This window comes from Mustela nivalis (genome assembly GCF_964662115.1).
Source record: "Mustela nivalis genome assembly, chromosome: Y".
In the NCBI taxonomy this organism is placed as follows: Eukaryota; Metazoa; Chordata; class Mammalia; order Carnivora; family Mustelidae; genus Mustela; species Mustela nivalis.
This window is the reverse complement of record NC_139041.1, coordinates 29,839,563-29,864,130: the sequence shown is the minus strand read 5'-3', so window position 1 is coordinate 29,864,130 and position 24,568 is coordinate 29,839,563. Positions and strand designations below refer to the sequence as shown.

The 24,568-nt window shown below is 38.8% G+C and overlaps 1 protein-coding gene across 6 annotated transcripts in view; it reads right to left on the bottom strand.

Annotated features, from left to right (window-relative positions):
* LOC309856875 (neuronal membrane glycoprotein M6-b-like) overlaps nucleotides 1–24,568 on the bottom strand; it is a 197,948-nt gene that overhangs the window by 146,286 nt on the left and 27,094 nt on the right. The window contains exons 3-7 of one of the 6 annotated variants that reach the window (XM_082718663.1): nucleotides 23,752–23,908; nucleotides 20,947–21,118; nucleotides 13,237–13,310; nucleotides 11,997–12,062; nucleotides 1,891–3,745 (exon numbers count right to left, since the gene is read on the bottom strand). In XM_082718663.1, coding sequence (XP_082574789.1) covers nucleotides 3,596–3,745; nucleotides 11,997–12,062; nucleotides 13,237–13,310; nucleotides 20,947–21,118; nucleotides 23,752–23,908 — 619 coding nt within the window. In that variant the 3' untranslated portion in view covers nucleotides 1,891–3,595. Of the gene's footprint in view, nucleotides 1–1,890; nucleotides 3,746–10,503; nucleotides 11,620–11,996; nucleotides 12,063–13,236; nucleotides 13,311–20,946; nucleotides 21,119–23,751; nucleotides 23,909–24,568 lie in introns of those variants that run through there. The other 5 variants (XM_082718664.1, XM_082718666.1, XM_082718667.1 and 2 more) reach the window with 5 other exon arrangements.

Here is a 24,568-nt window from a genome sequence, read left to right as displayed (position 1 = left end):
AAAGAACAAATAATCCAATCAAGATATGGGCAGAAGACATGAACCAACATTTCTGCAAAGAAGACATCCAGATGGCCAACAGACACATGAAAAAGTGCTCTACATCACTCAGCATCAGGGAAATACAAATCAAAACCACAATGAGATATCACCTCATACCAGTCAGAATGGGTAAAATTAACAAGTCAAGAAATGACAGATGCTGGTGAGGATGTGGAGAAAGGGGAACCCTCCTACATTGTTGGTGGGAATGCAAGCTATTGCAACCCTGTAAAACAGCTTGGAGGTTTTTCAAAATGTTGAAAATAGAACTACCCTATGACCCAGCAATTGCACTACTGGGTATTTACCCTAAAGATACAAATGTAGTGATCTGAAGGGGCACCCGAATTTTTACAGCAGCAATGTCTACAATAGCCAAACTGTGGAAAGAACCTAAATGTTCATCAACAGATGAATGGATCAAGAAGATGTGGTATATATACACAATGGAATACTATGCAGCCATCAAAAGAAATGAAATCTTGCCATTTGTGACGACGTGGATGGAACTAGTGGGTATCATGCTTGCACAAAATAAGTCAATCTGAGAAAGACAACTATCATATGATCTCCCTGATATGAGGAAGTGGAGATGCAACATGGGGGGTTATGGGGTAGGAGAAGAATGAATGAAACAAGATGGGAATGGGAGGGAGACAAACCATATGTGACTCTTAATTTCAGGAAACAAACTGAGGGTTGCTGGAGGGAGGGGGTTTGGGAGAGAGTGTTGGGGTTATGGACATTGGGGAGGGTATGTGCTATGGTGAGTGCTGTGAAGTGTGTAAACCTGGTGATTCACAGACCTATACCCCTGGGGATAAAAATACATTATATGTTTATAAAACAAAACAAAACAAAACACACAGAATAAATAGTGTAAATGAACTTCTATGCAGCACCCACAGAGCTTCTAGAAAGGGAGGAGGAAGTGCATTTGCTGTTCCCATTTCTTCATCTTTGCACACCTGTACCTTACAGTCCATCATTTTGTTTGTGGAGCATCCTGAAAAAGTTCTTCAATGACACTGCCAGTATAGTCACCAAAAAGTGCACACAAAATGTCCTTGAGGCTGACCATAAATTTGCCTGGACTGAATTGGTTTCCCAGGCCATGAGACTAACCCATGGTCCTCCACCTCCTAACCTGGGATGGATTTGTCTGTCTGTATTTTCAGTGAGGTCCCAGAGATCATTTCCCTGTACAAATACAGACTGGGGTAAATGGGTTTGTCCATCGTACTTATTAGGTCACTAATATCCATAGCAAGGTGGCAGGTGATTTCTTTGTTTTGTTATTGCTTAGGCTTCTAAGGAATTTTTCATTGCAGTATCCCTTTAAAAGTGAAGAAATGAGGTGTCCAGGCATCACATTTAGCATATCAAACATTGAGTCCTACTGCCACCAAGAACTTGACATCTTCACTTTCAACACCACCTCATAACATCTTAGCACTCTAAATTCACTTCCTCCTCATGTTGTATTTATATGGACTTATTTAAAAGACTTCTATTTTTAGTTTCCTCAATTAGTGGCAGATATTAAGTTTCTCTTCATTTCTATGGGCAAATAACTTTTGTGGGAAAAGTTAGTCAGATTTTTTTTTTAACTTTTATATAAATATATAAAGTACTACTAGTATTTATGTAAAATACAGCCTGATGAATTATATTTTGTCAGATCTTGATTATGCATATTATTTAAAAGTGACAGCATTCTAAGACAAAGAAAGGTAGTATTTATGTATTGTAAAAGCCAAGTAAATGAAGTATTCCATAATTGTTACTACATTTGCAACCTATTTCATCTAAGTAGATGTTTGAAATAAGCATACACCAGTATTGACTGTTATCTATAATTTTTATTGTAACACTTAAATAGAAATCCTTAAACAGGAATCACTAGGCACTGACAGAAGATACTGATTCAGTGTTAGGTTACAAAAATTTACACATAGCAAAATTTAGTGCTTTTTAAAAAAAAATTAGACTACTTCAGAAAACTTTAAAATATTCTTAGTAATAGTTACCAGAATTAGAAAAGTAAAATTAGACTTGAGAGAGCATGTCTTCTAGAACACTGGACTCTAACAGCACCTCCACTGCTGGAAAAAAAAAGTTAAGTCTGTCATGCAACCTGAAAACAAAACAAGGCATTCTGGAACAATTGTTCTACATTGAAGAGAGCTTCTCCCAGTTAAAAAGAAAACAAAAAGATCCAAGTACACATTTTTAGTCATTTACCAACCAAACGAAATGATGAAATGTCGTAACTGAGGATTTTTCAATTTTAATAGGATGTTGATAAAAATATGCTTTTAAAAATTAAGACATCTCTATACACATATGTTTTAAAATCAGGGGAACAGCCAAATCACAACTCACTGATATATATATATATAGTTAACCCTATATTATGCAGTCCCTTTTAAAAAGCACTAATGCATCCAACAGGTTTATATATAATTTCATAAAGAACAACACAAAGTTTACTGTCAGTAATACCCAGTACTTAGTCACTTACTGGTCTGGAACACAATGAATTAAAAACTACATTTTTTTTTAATGGCCTAAACTTAAAGAGTTTTCTTGCTGGAAATAAAACATGATTATTCTAGAAAATGAAGGTTTGATAAGAAAAAGTGAAATGAATACTCTAAATTAAATTACTAAAGCATGATGAGCAGAAAGTCTGTAGTCTATTGGTAATTAGATTTTAGTTGGTTGATATGAAACTGTAAACTCACTATCCAGACTATGTATGAATGGATTAGAATAGTGATTATTTTAAGGTAATATTTCTTAATGAAGAAAAGCATTTATAATACAAACTTGTAAAGGCTTAGGGTTTACTATTGCAAATTAAATGCTCAGAAATTTAAAGCAAATACTTATTAAGGCAGAAATGATGTGGTTTTTTTTTTCCAAAAGGACTAATGACATTGGGTTATTTCCACCTTATTAAAATGAAATTTATATAAAATTGATTCCTGACGGCTTGTTAATGTGTAAAATTCCAGCTTATTTCGTTGTGTAGGTTTCAATAGGAGGAATAGGTTTCTAGTTGGCTGAAGAAATTTATGGTTCTGGATTTGAGAGAGAGAAACTCAGCTAAAATTTTTTTTGATTTAACATAAGCCACATTAAAAGTCAAGGCTTAATTCATGCCGCTGTCAGAGTTCCAGTTTATTCTCCATATAAATATAGAAAATTTAGCAGAGCACAGATAGCATACATGAGCTTATAGTTTATATCCCTGATAGTGATATATCAGGGCACCTCACAAAAGCTATGATACATTTGTATTGCTTGTCTTGGTAAGATTGTGAATATGCCCTGTATTTCAAAAAGGCTAACATGAAACCTCCAACATCTGCTCTAAAGAAAAAGATTGACCTGCTGGAAGATGTTCCCAGAAATACATCCCAGCAGCTGAAGCCAGACAGTGAAGTGAATAGGTTGTTTGGTGGGGTACACATCTGTACTGCAGAGCAGCTGTCTCTGCTGTGGGCAGGGCTGTCAACGCGTCAGCCCGTAACACTCTGGCAAACTCTTATGTGTACGAATTGAGTTGTTCTTTTGACCGAGACTGGATATCTTGCAGTTCCTGTTCTTCCTTTGCTTTGACATCCTGGTAAGCCTGCATTTTGCTTGCATTCTTTAAGAAAGCCCAGTTAGAAGACAGTATCATGAGGAAGTGGATCTGGAAAAGAAGGATGAGCATGATGGCTAGTGAGCATGTCAGAAGGCAAAGCAAGCTGCTAGGCAGTTAGACGGTCTGTGTTGTCAAAGGGGAGAGGGTTATTCAGATTAATACTCATTCCGCTGTCAGAGCCATCAGACCTGGAAGCATGCTCTACTAGCATGCTTAAGAGTGAGAGGCTGAAGAAAAGTTAGTATACAAACACAATGAACTGAAGAAAAATGGCTGAAGTTGTTGTTAAGAAAAAGCAAAAATGTAATAAATATGAGAGTGCTATTTAAAATTTTAAGAATACTTTTTAAAAAAATTTTTTATTTTTTATAAACATATATTTTTATCCCCAGGGGTACAGGTCTGTCAATCACCAGGTTTACACACTTCACAGCACTCACCAAAGCACATACCCTTTCCAATGTCCATAATCCCACCCCCTTCTTCCTACCCCCCTCCCCCCAGCAACCCTCAGTTTGTTTTGTGAGATTAAGAGTCACTTATGGTTTGTCTCCCTCCCAATCCCATCTTGTTTCATTTATTCTTCTCCTACCCTCTTAAGCCCCCATGTTGCATCACCACTTCCTCATATCAGGGAGATCATATGAAAGTTGTCTTTATCCGCTTGACTTATTTCGTTAAGCATGATAGACTCTAGTTCCATCCATGTTGTCGCAAATGGCAAGATTCCATTTCTTTTGATGGCTGCATAGTATTCCATTGTGTATATATACCACATCTTCTTGACCCATTCATCTGTTGATGGACGTCTAGGTTCTTTCCATAGTTTGGCTATTGTGGACATTGCTGCTATAAACATTCGGGTGCACGTGCCCCTTTGGATCACTACGTTTGTATCTTTAGGGTAAATACCCAATAGTGCAATTGCTGGGTCATAGGGCAGTTCTATTTTCAACATTTTGAGGAACCTCCATGCTGTTTTCCAGAGTGGCTGCACCAGCTTGCATTCCCACCAACAGTGTAGGAGGGTTCCCCTTTCTCCGCATCCTCGCCAGCATCTGTCATTTCCTGACTTGTTGATGTTAGCCATTCTGACTGGTGTGAGGTGATATCTCATTGTGGTTTTGATTTGTATTTCCCTGATGCCAAGTGATATGGAGCACTTTTTCATGTGTCTGTTGGCCTGCTGGATGTCTTCTTTGCAGAGATGTCTGTTCATGTCCTCTGCCCATTTCCTGATTGGATTATTTGTTCTTTGGGTGTTGAGTTTGCTAAGTTCTTTATAGATTTTGGACACTAGTCCTTTATCTGATATGTCGTTTGCAAATATCTTCTCCCATTCTGTCAGTTGTCTTTTGATTTTGTTAACTGTTTCCTTTGCTGTGCAAAAGCTTTTGATCTTGATGAAATCCCAATAGTTCATTTTTTCCCTTGCTTCCCTTGCCTTTGGTGATGTTCCTAGGAAGATGTTGCTGTGGCTGAGGTCAAAGAGGTTGCTGCCTGTGTTCTCTTCAAGGATTTTGATGGATTCCTTTTGCACATTGAGGGCCTTCATCCATTTTGAATCTATTTTTGTGTGTGGTGTAAGGAAATGGTCCAATTTCATTTTTCTGCATGTGGTGTCCAATTTTCCCAGCACCATTTATTGAAGAGGCTGTCTTTTTTCCATTGGACAGTGTTTCCTGCTTTGTCGAAGATTAGTTGACCATAGAGTTGAGGGTCTATTTCTGGGCTCTCTATTCTGTTCCATTGATCTATGTGTCTGTTTTTGTGCCAGTACCATGCTGTCTTGATGATGACAGCTTTGTAATAGAGCTTGAAGTCCGGAATTGTGATGCCACCAACGTTGGCTTTCTTTGTCAATATCCCTTTGGCTATTCGAGGTCTTTTCTGGTTCCATATAAATTTTAGAATTATTTGTTCCATTTCTTTGAAAAAGATGGATGGCACTTTGATAGGAATTGCATTAAATGTGTAGATTGCTTTAGGTAGCATAGACATTTTCACAATATTTATTCTTCCAATCCAGGAGCATGGAACATTTTCCCATTTCTTTGTGTCTTCCTCAATTTCTTTCATGAGTCCTTTATAGTTTTCTGAGTATAGATTCTGTGCCTCTTTGGTTAGGTTTATTCCTAGGTATCTTATGGTTTGGGGTGCAATTGTAAATGGGATTGACTCCTTAATTTCTCTTTCTTCTGTCTTGTTGTTGGTGTAGAGAAATGCAACTGATTTCTGTGCATTGATTTTATATCCTGACACTTTACTGAATTCCTGTATAAGTTCTAGCAGTTTTGGAGTGGAGTCTTTTGGGTTTTCCACATATAGTATCATATCATCTGCGAAGAGTGATAATTTGACTTCTTCTTTGCTGATTTGGATGCCTTTAATTTCCTTTTGTTGTCTGATTGCTGAGGCTAGGACCTCTAGTATTATGTTGAATAGCAGTGGTGATAATGGACATCCCTGCCATATTCCTGACCTTAGCAGAAAAGCTTTCAGCTTTTCTCCATTGAGAATGATATTTGCAGTGGGTTTTTCATAAATGGCTTTGATGATATTGAGGTATGTGCCCTCTATCCCTACACTTTGAAGAGTTTTGATCAGGAAGGGATGCTGTACTTTGTCAAATGCTTTTTCAGCATCATTTGAGAGTATCATTTGGTTCTTGTTCTTTCTTTTATTGATGTGTTGTATCACATTGACGGATTTGCGGATGTTGAACCAGCCTTGCAGCCCTGGAATAAATCCCACTTGGTCGTGGTGAATAATCCTCTTAAGGTACTGTTGAATCCTATTGGCTAGAATTTGTTGAGTATTTTCGCATCTGTGTTCATCAAGAATATTGGTCTATAGCTCTCTTTTTTGATGGGATCCTTGTCTGGTTTTGGGATCAAGGTGATGCTGGCCTCATAAAATGAGTTTGGAACATTTCTATTTTTTGGAACAGTTTCAGGAGAATAGGAATTAGTTCTTCTTTAAATGTTTGGTAGAATTCTCCTGGGAAGCCGTATGGCCCTGGGCTTTTGTTTGGAGATTTTTAATGACTGTTTCAATCTCCTTACTGGTTATGGGTCTGTTCAGCTTTCTATTTCTTCCTGGTTCAGTTGTGGTAGTTTATATGTTTCTAGGAATGCATCCATTTCTTCCAGATTGTCAAATTTATTGGCGTAGAGTTGCTCATAGTATGTTCTTATAACAGTTTGTATTTCTTTGGTGTTAGTTGTGATCTCTCCTCTTTCATTCATGATTTTATTTATTTGGGTCCTTTCTTTTTTCTTTTAGATAAGCCTGGACAGGGGTTTATCAATCTTATTAATTCTTTCAAAGAACCAGCACCTAGTTTCGTTGATTTGTTCTATTGTTTTCTTGGTTTCTATTTCATTGATTTCTGCTCTGATCTTTATGATTTCTCTTCTCCTGCTGGGCTTAGGGTTTCTTTCTTGTTCTTTCTCCAGCTCCTTTAGGTGTAGGGTTAGGTTGTGTACCTGAGACCTTTTTTGTTTCTTGAGAAAGGCTTGTACTGCTATATATTTTCCTCTCAGGACTGCCTTTGTTGTGTCCCACAGATTTTGAACCGTTGTATTTTCATTATCATTTGTTTCCATGATTTTTTTCAATTCTTCTTTAATTTCCTGGTTGACCCATTCATTCTTTAGAAAGATGCTGTTTAGTCTCCATGTATTTGGGTTCTTTCCAAACTTCCTTTTGTGGTTGAGTTCTAGCTTTAGAGCATTGTGGTCTGAAAATATGCAGGGAATGATCCCAATCTTTTGATACCGGTTGAGTCCTGATTTAGGACCCAGAATGTGATCTATTCTGGAGAATGTTCCCTGTGCACTAGAGAAGAATGTGTATTCTGTTGCTTTGGGGTGAAATGTTCTGAATTTATCTGTGATGTCCATCTGGTCCAGTGTGTCGTTTAAGGCCTTTATTTCCTTGCTGATCTTTTGCTTGAATGACCTGTCCATTTCAGTGAAGGGAGTGTTAAAGTCCCCTACTATTATTGTATTATTGTTTATGTGTTTCTTTGATTTTTTTATTAATTGGTTTATATAGTTGGCTGCTCCCACGTTGGGGGCATAGATATTTAAAATTGTTAGATCTTCTTGTTGGTCAGACCCTTTGAGTATGATATAGTGTCCTTCCTCATCTCTTATTATAGTCTTTGGCTTAAAATCTAATTGATCTGATATAAGGATTGCCACTCCTGCTTTCTTCTGATGTCCATTAGCATGGTAAATTCTTTTCCACCCCCTCACTTTAAATCTGGAGGTGTCTTTGGGCTTAAAATGAGTTTCTTAGAGGCAACATATAGATGGGTTTTGTTTTTTTATCCATTCTGATACCCTATGTCTTTTGACATGGGCATTTAGCCCATTAACATTCATGGTAACTATTGAGAGATATGAATTTAGTGCCATTGTATTGCCTCTAAGGTGACTGTTACTGTATATGGTCTTTGTTCATTTCTGATCTACCACTTGTAGGCTCTCTTTGCTTAGAGGACCCCTTTCAATATTTCCTGTAGAGCTGGTTTGGTGTTTGAAAATTCATTCAGTTTCTGTTTGTCCTGGAAGCTTTTAATCTCTCCTTCTATTTTCAATGATAGCCTGGCTGGATATAGTATTCTTGGCTGCATGTTTTTCTCGTTTAGTGCTCTGAAAATATCATGCCAGCTCTTTCTGGCCTGCCAGGTCTCTGTGTATAATATAATATAATATTTTTACCATTGTATGTTACAGACTTCTTTCCCAGGCTGCTTTCAGGATTTTCTCTTTGTCACTGAGACTTGTAAATTTTACTATTAGGTGACGAGGTGTGGGCCTATTCTTATTGTATTTGAGGGGCCTTCTCTGAACCTCCTGAATTTTGATGCTCGTTCCCTTTGCCTTATTAGGGAAATTCTCCCCAATAATTCTCTCCAGTATACCTTGTGCTCCCCTCTCTCTTTCTTCTTGTGGAATCCCAATTATTCTAATGTTGTTGCGTCTTATGGTGTCACTTATCTCTCGAATTCTCCCCTCGTGGTCCAGTAGCTGTTTGTCCCTCTTTTGCTCAGCTTCTTTATTCTCTGTCATTTGGACTTCTATATCACTAATTCTTTCTTCTGCCTCATTTATCCTAGCAGTGAAAGCCTCCATTTTTGATTGCACCTCATTAATAGCTTTTTTGATTTCAACTTGGTTAGATTTTAATTCTTTTATTTCTCCAGAAAGGGCTTTTATATCTCTCTAGAGGGTTTCTCTAATATCTTCCATGCCTTTTTCGAGCCCGGCTAGAACCTTGAGAATTGTCATTCTGAACTCTAGGTCTGACATATTACCAATGTCTGTATTGATTAGGTCCCTAGCCTTCAGTACTGCCTCTTGATCTTTTTTTTTGTGTTGAATTTTTCCGTCTTGTCATTTTGTCCAGATAAGAGTATATGAAGGAGCAAGTAAAATACTAAAAGGGTGGCAACTACTCCAGGATAATATGCTTTAACCAAATTAGAAGAGATCCCAGATCATGAGGGGGGAGAAAGGGGATAAAAAGAGGTTCAAAAAGGAAGAAAGAAAAAAAATGAAAAAGGAAAAAAAAAAAAGGAAAGAATTAAAGAAAAAAAGAAAACATATAAAAAATATAAAAAAGAAAAATATATATATTAGTTAAACTGGTTAAAAAACGTTAAAAAAGAAAAAGGTAAAGTTAAAAAAAATTTACCAGAAGGCGAGAAAAAAAAAAACAAAAAATGAAAAAGAAAAAAATTAAATTAACTGCAAGACTAAAAAAAAATCACAGGGAGAAAGCCATGAGTTCCATGCTTTGCTTTCTCCTCCTTTGGAATTCTGCTGCTCTCCTTGGTATTGAAACCGCACTCCTTGGTAAGGGAACTTGGTCTCGGCTGGATTTCTTGTTGATCTTCTGGGGGAGGGGCCTGTTGTAGTGATTCTCAAGTGTCTTTGCCCCAGGCGGAATTGCACTGCCCTTAGCAGGGGCCGGGGTGAGTAATCCGCTGGGGTTTGCTTTCAGGAGCTTTTGTTCCCTGAGTGCTTTCTGTAGAGTTCTGGAGGACGGGAATACAAATGGCAGCCTCCTGGTCTCTGGCCTGGAGGAGCTGAGAGCCCAGGGCCCCACTCCTCAGTGCGCCCTCAGAGAACAGCGCCCAGTTACTCCCGTCTGCCTGACCTCCGGCCGCACTCCGAGCTCACCGAGCCTGCGACCAGTTCAAGGTAACACCGAGCTGTGAGCTTACTGTCGGCTCTGTCTCTGTAGCCAGCTTTCCTGTTCCAATACCCGCAAGCTCTGCGACACTCAGACACCCCCGATCCTTCTGTGACCCTGCGGGACCTGAGGCCACGCTGACCCCGCGTGGGCTTTGCCCCGGTTTAGCCTCTGGAGCGATGTCCCTCAGCGGAACAGACTTTTAAAAGTCCTGATTTTGTGCACTGTTGCTCCTCTGCTTGCCGGTAGCCGGCCCCTTGCCCTGGGGTCTATCTTCCCGTCGCTTTGGATTTACTTCTCCGCTGGTCCTACCTTTCAGAAAGTGGTTGTTTTTCTGTTTCCAGAATTGCTGTTCTTCTTCTCTTTGATCTGACGATGGATTTGCAGGTGTTTGCAATCTTTAGATAAGCTATCTAGCTGATCTCCGGCTAGCTGAAGTAGTCTCAGCCTGTTACTTCTCTGCCATCTTGACTCCTCCCCCTTAAGAATACTTTTAAAGAACAATGTAGACGTTAAGAAACACACTATGTTTTAGTTTTAAATAACTGTATTGCAAAGACATTTTCTCCTTAAAGACAAAGATTGATTTCTCCTAAAGATTTAAAAGTATGAACAATGTTTATTTTGAGTAAATAATGAAAAAACCACATGTTGAATATGGAAAAATTAGATGAATGTAAAAACAAGAAAATAATTTATAAGTGCAACATGCAGTCTCTATGTTAACAGATAGAGTGCAACTATGTATTACAATCTATAAAAATCCTTATGATTGTTTACAGTCGGTGTGGCAAACATTTTTTCATGTTTATTTTATTAAAAAATAAATAGGTACCTCATATATGTTATATATCATGTTTACTTTTTGACATATTTTTGACATCTGAGAGTTTCAGATCCAGGCACAATTTCTCTTTCTATTAAAATGTTGTGTACAGTTTGGGAATGGGCTACTGAGGAGGAATGTTTCATTAAACACAGCTGTTTAAAGTTCTTAGTTTCGGGACTGTAAGAGGAATCACAGAATTATGCCCCCTAAAATCACACATTAATTAATTCTATTTTTGAAGAAAACATACTCATGCTTTTTTCCTTCAAATTCTCATATGATTCTTTAGCAGTATTTGTTATGGTAATGAGGCATATGATCACAAAGTATTTGAAATCAAAATATATCTGCCAAACGTTTTGCAGAAAAAGAGTCTGATAAAAGAAAATGCAGAGTTAAACAATTCCCTTTCTCTTTCATCTTTAACACTTTATATTTTTGTTACTGAAACTGGTTACTAAGTGAGCAAAAATAATGGAAAATGCAGGTATTATAAAATTTTAATACTTCATTTAGAAATACTGCTTGAAAGTTAAGTTTCAGGAAATTACTCTTTAACATATGCTTACCAAGGTAGGTTCATAACTGAATCCTTTTCACAACATGGAAAGGGGATTATAGCCAGATCTCATTATTTTGTAATTCACTCAGGGTAAGTCATCTTATTAATCTACAATGCAAAATGAGTGGAATAAAGCTATTTACATATTCCTGTCACCAGACTACAGCAACCTGGCCTCAGCTTTAGGGAGATTTCAGGCTCCTAAGGAGCGCTCCCTATGGGGCTCCTCGTTGGTTAAGCAATTTAGAATTTAGTGCAGCAATCTTCCCGACTCTTAAACTTCAAGACGGCATGGTTATAGGTAGTAGCCATCAGGTAGATCAGCTGGTGGAAGAGAACAGAACGGATAGTAAGATAACGGTAGTCAGGGTGGCTGCCCGCTTGGGACCCATGCATGACTTCTTTCCCCTTTATAATCACAGTAGAAGCTAGGTTAACTGCTATTCCTGGTGAACACCTATTCCAGGTATTGATATCTCTCTTTTTCCAAAAGAAATTGAATTCTTTCCAAAAGAATTCAAATTCCACTCTACATCCTCAGGACAGAAGGTCTGCCTGCACCCCAAGGAGGGGGAGGTTTACATGGGTGAGATGGAACCAGGGCTCTGTCCTGGTGTTGGACTGGGGGAAGATAAGTCTGGCAGGAGAGCCTGGAGGGAGGAGAGCAGCACTAGGCCAGATGTGGGACTGTGGTTACTCACCAGGGCAATGACAGTGGCACCAGCTCCGGCACAGGCCACAATGAACAAGATATAGGACATGTAGAACTAGGAAAGAACAGCGCACTGGGTGAGCATTGATGGGCCTACACCTGTTATTTCTTCTCCAGAGCTGCTTTCTGTGAGGTTGTGTGCCAGTGTGCACTCCTTTCAAGTCTCTGTCTGAAGCCTGGCTTGCTGCAGAAAAGCATAACCTAGGAGTTTTCTAAAACTTTCTGATGCCTGGGTTATATCTTACACCAATTAAATCTGCCAATTTAGGGACTGGACCTCAGTCATAAGTATAATTCTCTTCTGTGACTATAGTGTGCAGCCAACTTGGAAGCCCCTGCTTTAGTATGGATATACAAACTACATAATGAAGGAGGCAGTGACTGATTATTTCAGTGATAAATGAATCACATGCTTTGCAAAAGCATGCTAGTATTCTCTTAAATTTGCAAACTCTTACTAGTGTATTTAGGACTTTTCCTTCACAAACACTTAAAAACTGATGTTTAAAAATATTCTAGAACTGTGATATTTTAAACAAGGATTTTAAATCTAATTAAAAACAAAGAGACATACCAGTGAATCACTATGGAAAAAATAATGAACAGTAATGGACTTAAAAATTAGTTTATGCACGGGTGCTGAGTGGTTCAGTGAGTTAAGTCTGCCTTTGGCTCAGGTCATGATCCCCGAGTCCTGGGATCAAGCCTTGCATTGCATGGGGCTCTTTGCTCAGTGGGGAGTCTGCTTCTCCCTCTCCCATTCCCCCTACTTATGTTCCCTCTCTTACTGTCTCTGTCTTTGTCAAATAAGTACATAAAGTCTTTAAAAAATGAGTTTATACACAAATTCAGGGAAATCTTTTTAAGAAAATTAGTTTATATTTAATATTCTGTGACAAATGTCTTACTTTCAAAAAAATATGTGGCAGTCCAAGAGAAGAAGCTACATGTGTTTTCAGATGTGCAGAATTGATATCAGTACATATTATTGCCAAAAGAATAAGATTTCTGATTGCTAAATATCCTTACTCAATAGCTGGACCAAATGGTCAAATGGCCATTTGCTAGATAAAAAATGGCTGAATATTGATGATTACATACAATTTGGCACAAAGACCTGCTTTTCCTAGCATTTGTACCACCTTCTGCTCTTTCTACCTCAAAGAGCCCTTTCCACAGCTGGCTCTGCCAAGCACCCATGTCCAGACACTGACAGGAGAAGGGTTTACCTCATTGGTGTTGCAGATGTTCCCGAGGGCTGAGCCACAGATTTTCCCTGGTAAAGCGTTCCAAGGGATGATACCTGTGAGATGAAGCCCAGCAGAACGTTAGTTATTAGTACACACTGCAGTGCTCCATGCTCTCACTGGTCCTCACCACTTCAGGATCCAGTTACACTGTAATTGTACACTGTCATCAACAGTTGACAGGTCGGCCCTCTGCAGACCAGGCCTTTTGAAATAAAAAGTAAGCCCCATCAAGACAACAGGGTAAGAGCAAAATTGAATAAGAAATTCAAACAATATGACCCAATATGACTTTTTTCCTTTTACAAATAAAGCTTTATTTACTAAATATTTACCAATTTAGAAAACTAAAATTTCCCTAAACTGAATTTATGAACTATTAATTACAAATAAATAGCTATAGTATGTATGACTTTCTTACAAAGCTATTTTTTACATCATATGTTATTATATTATACTCAGATTAAATACCTTTCTATACAAATATCTTGGTTTGTCGCCTTGCAAGTGAAAAAGAGGTGTTCACAACAAGATCTTTTTAGTCTACCATGAGATAAGTACCGAAATTGAGAGCATACACTCACAAAGTTTCATAAAAATTTGGGAGAGTAATTACAAATTACAAATACAAATCTGAATTTGTATTTTGCATGTATTTTATAATACATTTTATTATGTTTAAGTATTGGAAATAATTTTGGATTAAAAGACTAAGTGTAAATGTATTAGAAATAATTTTGAATTGAAAGTCTAATTGTAAATATTTAAAAAGAAAAACACCATTTTCATCCCAGAGAATGGGACAAGCACAGTCTATAATGTGTCTCTCATGGTAACCCTGAGTTCTCTCTATACTTAACAATTGTTCATAGGCTGTTTTTCTTTTCCACTTAATTTAAAGGTAAGTGCATGATTTCTGCATACATGTGTACTTAAAAATTAAAAATAGCTCAAATTACAGTTTTCTCAATATATAAAGAAGAAAGATCAAAAAACAAAATCTGCATATCCTTCCATCCTCCATATTCTTCCAGTCTGTTTGGCTCAAGTCATGATCTCAGGATGGTGAGACTGAGCCCCAGGTAGGAATCCCACTGGACATGCAGTCTGCTTGAGATTCTCTCTCTTTCCCTCTTTCTCTGCCCCTCTTCCTACTCACTCTAGCTCTAATTTTTTTTTTCTTAATATAATTTTTTATTTTTTATAAACATATATTTTTATCCCCAGGGGTACAGGTCTGTCAATCACCAGGTTTACACACTTCACAGCACTCACCAAAGCACATACCCTTTCCAATGTCCATAATCCCACCCCCTTCTCCCAAACCCCCTCCCCCCAGCAACCCTCAGTTTGTTTTGTGAGATTAAGAGTCACTTATGGTTTGTCTCCCTCCCAATCCCATCTTCTTTCATTTATTCTTCTCGTACCCACTTAAGCCCCCATGTTGCATCACCACTTCCTCATATCAGGGAGATCATATGATAGTTGTCTTTCTCTGCTTGACTTATTTCGCTAAGCATGATACGCTCTAGTTCCATCCATGTTGTCGCAAATGGCAAGATTTCATTTCTTTTGATGGCTGCATAGTATTCCATTGTGTATATATACCACATCTTCTTGACCCATTCATCTGTTGATGGACATCTAGGTTCTTTCCATAGTTTGGCTATTGTGGACATAGCTGCTATAAACATTCGAGTACACGTGCCCCTTTGGATCACTACGTTTGTATCTTTAGGGTAAATACCCAATAGTGCAATTGCTGGGTCATAGGGCAGTTCTATTTTCAACATTTTGAGGAACCTCCATGCTGTTTTCCAGAGAGGTTGCAACAGCTTGCATTCCCACCAACAGTGTAGGAGGGTTCCCCTTTCTCCGCATCCTCGCCAGCATCTGTCATTTCCTGACTTGTTGATTTTAGCCATTCTGACTGGTGTGAGGTGATATCTCATTGTGGTTTTGATTTGTATTTCCCTGATGCCAAGTGATATGAAGCACTTTTTCATGTGTCTGTTGGCCATCTGGATGTCTTCTTTGCAGAAATGTCTGTTCATTTCCTCTGCCCATTTCTTGATTGGATTATTTGTTCTTTGGGTGTTGAGTTTGCTAAGTTCTTTATAGATTCTGGACACTAGTCCTTTATCTGATATGTCGTTTGCAAATATCTTCTCCCATTCTGTCAGTTGTCTTTTGATTTTGTTAACTGTTTCCTTTGCTGTGCAAAAGCTTTTGATCTTGATGAAATCCCAATAGTTCATTTTTTCCCTTGCTTCCCTTGCCTTTTGCGTTGTTCCTAGGAAGATGTTGCTGCGGCTGAGGTCAAAGAGGTTGCTGCCTGTGTTCTCTTCAAGGATTTTGATGGATTCCTTTTGCACATTGAGGTCCTTCATCCATTTTGAGTCTATTTTTGTGTGTGGTGTAAGGAAATGGTCCAATTTCATTTTTCTGCATGTGGCTGTCCAATTTTCCCAGCACCATTTATTGAAGAGGCTGTCTTTTTTCCATTGGACATTCTTTCCTGCTTTGTCGAAGATTAGTTGACCATAGAGTTGAGGGTCTATTTCTGGGCTCTCTATTCTGTTCCATTGATCTATGGGTCTGTTTTTGTGCCAGTACCATGCTGTCTTGATGATGACAGCTTTGTAATAGAGCTTGAAGTCCGGAATTGTGATGCCACCAACGTTGGCTTTCTTTGTCAATATCCCTTTAGCTATTCGAGGTCTTTTCTGGTTCTATATAAATTTTAGAATTATTTGTTTCATTTCTTTGAAAAAGATGGATGGTACTTTGATAGGAATTGCATTAAATGTGTAGATTGCTTTAGGTAACATAGACATTTTCACAATATTTATTCTTCCAATCCAGCAGCATGGAACATTTTTCCATTTCTTTGTGTCTTCCTCAATTTCTTTCATGAGTACTTTATAGTTTTCTGAGTATAGATTCTGTGTCTCTTTGGTTAGGTTTATTCCTAGGTATCTTAAGGTTTTGGGTGCAATTGTAAATGGGATTGACTCCTTAATTTCCCTTTCTTCTGTCTTGCTGTTGGTGTAGAGAAATGCAACTGATTTCTGTGCATTGATTTTATATCCTGACACTTTACTGAATTCCTGTATAAGTTCTAGCAGTTTTGGAGTGGAGTCTTTTGGGTTTTCCACATATAGTATCATATCATCTGCGAAGAGTGATAATTTGACTTCTTCTTTGCCGATTTGGATGCCTTTAATTTCCTTTTGTTGTCTGATTGCTGAGGCTAGGACCTCTAGTACTATGTTGAATAGCAGTGGTGATAATGGACATCCCTGCCATATTCCTGACCTTAGCGGAAAAGCTTTCAGTTTTTCTCCATTGAGAATGATATTTGCGGTGGGTTTTTCATAGATGGCTTTGATGATATTGAGGTATGTGCCCTCTATCCCTACACTTTGAAGAGTTTTGATCAGGAAGGGATGCTGTACTTTGTCAAATGCTTTTTCAGCATCTATTGAGAGTATCATATGGTTCTTGTTCTTTCTTTTATTGATGTGTTGTATCACATTGACTGATTTGCGGATGTTGAACCAGCCTTGCAGCCCTGGAATAAATCCCACTTGGTCGTGGTGAATAATCTTTTTAATGTACTGTTGAATCCTATTGGCTAGTATTTTGTTGAGTATTTTCGCATCTGTGTTCATCAAGGATATCGGTCTATAGCTCTCTTTTTTGGTGGGATCCTTGCCTGGTTTTGGGATCAAGGTGATGGTGGCCTCATAAAATTAGTTTGGAAGTTTTCCTTCCATTTCTATTTTTTGGAACAGTTTCAGGAGAATAGGAATTAGTTCTTCTTTAAATGTTTGGTAGAATTCCCCCGGGAAGCCGTCTGGCCCTGGGCTTTTGTTTGTTTGGAGATTTTTAATGACTGTTTCAATCTCCTTACTGGTTATGGGTCTGTTCAGGCTTTCTATTTCTTCCTGGTTCAGTTGTGGTAGTTTATATGTTTCTAGGAATGCATCCATTTCTTACAGATTGTCAAATTTATTGCCGTAGAGTTGCTCATAGTATGTTCTGATAATTGTTTGTATTTCTTTGGTGTTAGTTGTGATCTCTTCTCTTTCATTCATTATTTTATTTATTTGGGTCCTTTCTCTTTTCTTTTTGATAAGTCGTGCCAGGGGTTTATCAATCTTATTAATTCTTTCAAAGAACCAGCTCCTAGTTTCGTTGATTTGTTCTATTGTTTTCTTGGTTTCTATTTCATTGATTTCTGCTCTGATCTTTATGATTTCTCTTCTCCTGCTGGGCTTAGGGTTTCTTTCTTGTTCTTTCTCCAGCTCCTTTAGGTGTAGGGTTAGGTTGTGTACCTGAGACCTTTTTTGTTTCTTGAGAAAGGCTTGTACTGCTATATATTTTCCTCTCAGGACTGCCTTTGTTGTGTCCCACAGATTTTGAACCGTTGTATTTTCATTATCATTTGTTTCCATGATTTTTTTCAATTCTTCTTTAATTTCCCGGTTGACCCATTCATTCTTTAGAAGGATGCTGTTTAGTCTCCATGTATTTGGGTTCTTTCCAAACTTCCTTTTGTGGTTGAGTTCTAGCTTTAGAGCATTGTGGTCTGAAAATATGCAGGGAATGATCCCAATCTTTTGATACCGGTTGAGTCCTGATTTAGGACCCAGAATGTGATCTATTCTGGAGAATGTTCCCTGTGCACTAGAGAAGAATGTGTATTCTGTTGCTTTGGGGTGAAATGTTCTGAATTTATCTGTGATGTCCATCTGGTCCAGTGTGTCGTTTAAGGCCTTTATTTCCTTGCTGATCTTTTGCTTGAATGACCTGTCCATTTCAGTGAAGGGAGTGTTAAAGTCCCCTACTATTATTGTATTATTGTTTATGTGTTTCTTTGATTTTTTTATTAATTGGTTTATATAGTTGGCTGCTCCCACGTTGGGGGCATAGATATTTAAAATTGTTAGATCTTCTTGTTGGTCAGACCCTTTGAGTATGATATAGTGTCCTTCCTCATCTCTTATTATAGTTTTTGGCTTAAAATCTAATTGATCTGATATAAGGATTGCCACTCCTGCTTTCTTCTGATGTCCATTAGCATGGTAAATTCTTTTCCACCCCCTCACTTTAAATCTGGAGGTGTCTTCGGGCTTAAAATGTGTTTCTTGGAGGCAACATATAGATGGGTTTTATTTTTTTATCCATTCTGATACCCTGTGTCTTTTGACAGGGGCATTTAGCCCATTAACATTCAGGGTAACTATTGAGAGATATGAATTTAGGGCCATTGTATTGCCTGTAAGGTGGCTGTTACTGTATATGGTCTCAGTTCCTTTCTGATCTACCACTTGTAGGATCTCTCTTTGTTTAGAGGACCCCTTTCAATATTTCCTGTAGAGCTGGTTTGGTGTTTGCAAATTCTTTCAGTTGTTGTTTGTCCTGGAAGCTTTTAATCTCTCCTTCTATTTTCAATGATAGCCTAGCTGGATATAGTATTCTGGGCTGCATGTTTTTCTCATTTAGTGCTCTGAAAATATCATGCCAGCTCTTTCTGGCCTGCCAGGTCTCTGTGGATAAGTCAGCTGCCAATCTAATATTTTTACCATTGTATGTTGCAGACTTCTTTTCCCGGGCTGCTTTCAGGATTTTCTCTTTGTCACTGAGACTTGTAAATTTTACTATTAGGTGACGGGGTGTGGGCCTATTCTTATTGATTTTGAGGGGCATTCTCTGAACCTCCTGAATTTTGATGCTTGTTCCCTTTGCCATATTGGGGAAATTCTCCCCAATAATTCTCTCTAGTATACCTTCTGCTCCCCTCTCTCTTTCTTCTTCTTCTGGAATCCCAATTATTCTAATGTTGTTTCGTCTTATGGTGTCACTTATCTCTCTAATTCTCCCCTCGTGGTCCAGTAGCTGTTTGTCCCTCTTTTGCTCAGCTTCTTTATTCTCTGTCATTTGGTCTTCTATATCACTAATTCTTTCTTCTGCCTCATTTATCCTAGCAGTGAGAGCCTCCATTTTTGATTGCACCTCATTAATAGTTTTTTTGATTTCAATTTGGTTAGATTTTCGTTCTTTTATTTCTCCAGAAAGGGCTTTTATATCTCTCGAGAGGGTTTCTCTAATATCTTCCATGCCCTTTTCGAGCCCGGCTAGAACCTTGAGAATTGTCATTCTGAACTCTAGGTCTGACATATTACCAATGTCTGTATTGATTAGGTCCCTAGCCTTCGGTACTGCCTCTTGTTATTTTTTTTGTGTTGAATTTTTCCGTCTTGTCATTTTGTCCAGATAAGAGTATATGAAGGGGCAAGTAAAATACTAAAAGGGTGGCAACAACCCCAGGAAAATATGCTTTAACCAAATTAGAAGAGATCCAAAATCGTGAGGGGGGAGAAAGGGGATAAAAAGTGGTTCAAAAAGGAAACAATAAAAAAAAAAGAAAAAAGAGAAAAAAAAAAAAGAAAAAAGAGAAAAAAAAAAAGAATTTTTTTAAAAAAAGAAAACACCTAAGAAAAATATAAAAAAGAAAAAAAATATATGTATTAGATAAACTAGTAAAAAATTGTTAAAAAAGAAAAAGGTAACAGTTAAAAAAAAAATTTTACCCGAAGGCAAAAAAAAAAAAAAAAAAAAAATTAAATTAAATTAACCGCAAGACTAAAAAAAATCACAGGGAAAAAGCCATGAGTTCCGTGCTTTGCTTTCTCCTCCTCTAGAATTCTGCTGCTCTCCTTGGTATTGAAACCGCACTCTTTGGTAGGTGAACTTGGTCTCGGCTGGATTTCTTGTTGATCTTCTGGGGGAGGGGCCTGTTGTAGTGATTCTCAAGTGTCTTTGCCCCAGGCGGAATTGCACCGCTTTTACCCGGGGCCGGGGTGAGTAATCCGCTTGTGTTTGCTTTCAGGAGCTTTTGTTCCCTGAGCGCTTTCCGTAGAGTTCCGGAGGACGAGAATACAAATGGCGGCCTCCTGGTCTCCGGCCCGGAGGAGCCGAGAGCCCAGGGCCCCACTCCTCAGTGCGCCCTCAGAGAACAGCGCCCAGTTACTCCTGTCTGCCTGACCTCCGGCCGCGCTCCGAGCTCACCGAGCCTGCGACCGGTTCAAGGTCACCCCAAGCTGCGAGCTTACTGTCGGCTCTGTCTCTGTAGCTGGCTTTCCCGTTCCAATACCCGCAAGCTCTGCGACACTCAGACACCCCCGATCCTTCTGTGACCCTGCGGGACCTGAGGCCACGCTGACCCCGTGTGGGCTTTGCTCCGGGTAGCCTCTGGAGCGATGTCCCTCAGCGGAACAGACTTTTAAAAGTCCTGATTTTGTGCGCGGTTGCTCCGCCGCTTGCCGGGAGCCGTCCCCTCCCCCCAGGGTCTATCTTCCCGTCGCTTTGGATTCACTTCTCCGCCGGTCCTACCTTTCAGAAAGTGGTTGTTTTTCTGTTTCCAGAATTGCTGTTCTTCTTCTCTTCGATCTGATGGATTTGCAGGTGTTTGCAATCTTTAGATAAGCTATCTAGCTGATCTCCGGCTAGCTGAAGTAGTCCCAGCCTGCCACTTCTCCGCCATCTATACTCCTCCTCTAATTTTTTTTTTTCAAAGCATATATGAAACTGATCACAATGATTAAAAAACCACCCTATTATAACTAAGGTGTGGACCTATACACAAGAGGATAAAAGTTCACTGGGTATAATACAAGGAGGTACCATATTGTCGGATGTCCACGCAGATCTGCTCCACATTGGCTGTGCCATTGGTCTGCGGTGACTTGATGACCTCACAGGTTGACCAGATGTTGTAGAACATAAATACAGGCACCGCGGAGAAACCAAACACACCCAGCCAGGCCATTCCCAGCATGTAGGTGAGGAACACGAACTGAGCAGAAAAGGAGAAGGAGAAAGAATCATTACTGAGGGGGTGGGCAGGGTTACAGCACCTGGGGACAAAATGGTCACACAGCTCTGGCTGGATGGTGAACCTGGGGGCTGTATTCCCAGCACCGCGGACCACGGGAGTGACAGGCTTAGCCACAAGGGAAAGGGGAAGCTGGGCTGGTCCAGGGCAGGCATGCTCTCTAGACCTATATGATGGACAATGTGATTGCCCAAAGCCACTTAAGGGACTTTGTGCAGGTCCCTCTTTCAACTAACAAAGCCAGGAGACCCCACGTGGTAATTTCCCTTGTCCACAGTTGCAGACTAAAGGGAGGCAGCAATTACTAAATACTTACCATGGTGATTATAATGTATTGGGATTCTTTCACAGCACTGAATGATAACTTCATATCAGTTTCTCAAAAACTGCCTTTATTTTACACAACATATGGATAGTACAATAACAAATACTTCAGAAAGCTCTTTCTCAAAAGGAACTTGGCTAGTTTCATTGCCTTGTGAAATTAGTAAAAGCATTGGATGCTTGAGTCTTTATTAGAAGTTGAAAATTAGGGACGCCTTGGCGGCTTAGTTGGTTGGGCAGCTGCCTTCGGCTCAGGTCATGATGCCAGCGTCCTGGGATCGAGTCCCACATCGGGCTCCTTGCTCGGCAAGGAGCCTGCTTCTCCCTCTGCTTCTGCCTGCCACTCTGTCTGCCTATGTTCGCTCTCTCCCCCTCTGTCTCTGATAAATAAATAAAATCTTTAAAAAGAAAAAAAAAAGAAGCTGAAAATTACTTTGAATAGAGCTTAATGAATACAGAAGAGAGAAATATCTCATTTCCTTTTAGTTTTCTTTCACACTCAGCATTCATAGCAGTTTTACAAACACAGCAATGGCTTAGGAAAAAATCCTCATTGTGTTCTTCTACACATTGCTATGAGCAATTTCTGGAAAATCATAATGATACCACTTCACTTTATTCATAACTTTCTGCCCGAATACTAATTTAAGAGAACTCTTAAAGACTATCTATAAACTGTTGTGGTATTTATATTCCCAGAATATATATCCTCAGAATGTGTGGCAAGTGTTTGGATTTCTTTTGGCTTGACTTTTATTTCTTCAACTGATCCTGAAGACCAAATATTTGAACCATAGGAGTTCCATTTGGTGTCAGACAGATCACTTCCTGTTGGTCACCCCAGAAAACTCTAGAAACAGATCACTTGTACTTGCAGGACATCGACACTTTCAAAAGTATTTCCATTGAAAATATCCAAAGAAGTAGATTTCATTACTTTCACATACCCTTTGTCGCCAGTGCTTATGGATACACTACTGCAAACTGGGGCTTCTTTTTCTAACTCTTTAAATAACACTTACTTTTCAATAACACCATAGAAAATTGAAGAAGAACTGGGTAGCTCCTTTATTGGTCAGCCCTGCCTTTCAATGATGGTCAGAATTCCAAAGTATAGGCCAGGGTCCAGTGGAAAGTGCTCCCCTTGCAGACTGTTCCTGTCATGGTGGCCTTAAGCATACAGAGTTACTTCGTAGTGTCTTCCCAGGTAGAAGAATCCCATAAAGGACCAGAGAGTACCAGGGATTCTGGTGACAAAATTGAGTTTTGCTGTCCATGGTGGGCAAAGCTCATTTATATTTTAAACTTTATACAACTTCCTGTATTAGCATGTTCCTCTAACTGTCAACGCCCTCCCTGTCACTTCTATCTTCCTAACATCCTCCAGAGCAGGTTTATTCAATGATCTTCTTGAATGTATCAACAAAAATAGTGTTAAGGATAAGTTACCAATGAGAAAATGAATAAAGCTAGTCCTGCACAGCAGTCTTTTGAACTTTTTAAAACAGAACTTTTTATATAAATAAATTAATGTAACAGATTCAACAGATGAAAATGACAGTGCTGGTTAAGAGGAAGTATTCCAGAAGCCCACTGGGCACACACATGACTTCTGAGGGGAACCACTCAAAATATAGGCCTACATGTGAAAACTATACAAACTCTTGAAACTGTGCTGTATGACAACAAAACTCAAATATGACTTTGTATAATTTTCACATGTCTTAAAATGATCATCACATTTCCCCTCAAACATTTAAAAATGTGAGAACCGTTCTTAGCTATACAAAAACAAGATTTGGCCTGCAGGTTGCAGTTTGAAAGCCCTATCTTAGCTTATAAACGTTTTGAGCAGATGTATTTTAATCTTTGCACACTAGCAATCAGCAAAATTCCAGCTGTATGCTTGATACAGTACATGCTTGGTATATACTTCCAGAACAGTTATGATAAGTAATCATAATACATGTATGGCTTTAGGTCCAATATGAATATTCAAAGACAGGACAGCACTGACAATAAGAAAAATTTTCAGTATTCTTACTTCCCATACATTGATAGGAGAAAGGTTCCGTACTACTAGCAATAGATTTTAATTTATTATCAATACTATGTTGAAAGTCTTTATTATGTCCCTGACTATAAAGTGGTAAGAACAATATTTGTGTCATGGACTGCATCCACCTTTGATTATCTCATAGCTTTCACCAAATACAAAAATACCCAGATATGTGGCTCTGGTTGTATGTCAGACAGAGATTTGTACTAACCATTGCACTAATGCATCGGCCACAGGCACTTGTTTTAAATTCACCATACAGCTCCTTCACTGTACTTGTGGTATAGAAGCCTTCTGCCAACAGAATGATTCCATACAAGAAAAAGAAGGATGCAATCCCGTAGATGACATACTGCAACAGTTGTATTCTATGGAAAGGAACACAAGGTCCAGAAAACTGACATTGTCCACATGGTAAAGAGAAGATGTTTTCAGCCCCAGGAAGGAAGACATGAGCGATAGTGATATCCTGTAATACCTGCAACCCTGCTAATGGCTTCAGTGGCTAATGGGGCATTACAGGAAGTCATCCCTGCCCCTGTACAGCAACGTGGTCAGGGGCAGAGAGGCTCATTTGTCATCTTTCAATACTCACCTGCATCCTTTGCCATGATGGCTAGAATCCTTATTTTGCATGCAAGTAAACACAAACATTGAGAAGTTAAGTTACTTAAAGGTGCAGAGTCACTGGCAGAACTACCATTTGAATTCTGGTCTAAGGACAACATGTTTTTTCTGCCATAGCAAAATGCTTTCCAACTAGGCTTACTAATTGTTATCCTTTTAGAACCCTCTACATAAGCACTTAGGACTTCTTTAAGGAGTTAACTTGGGAAGATGTTTTTGCATTGAGATTTTCACTACACAAATGATAATATGTCAAAATACAGAAAGTTAATTCACACCTAACTTTGTCCTAATGAATATCTACAAAGACCTAGGTGACCATTCCATACCCTTTGGTCACCCATGAGAATCAGTGGAAGCTTTAGAAATTACAGATAGAAATTTCTATCTTCAGAGATTAT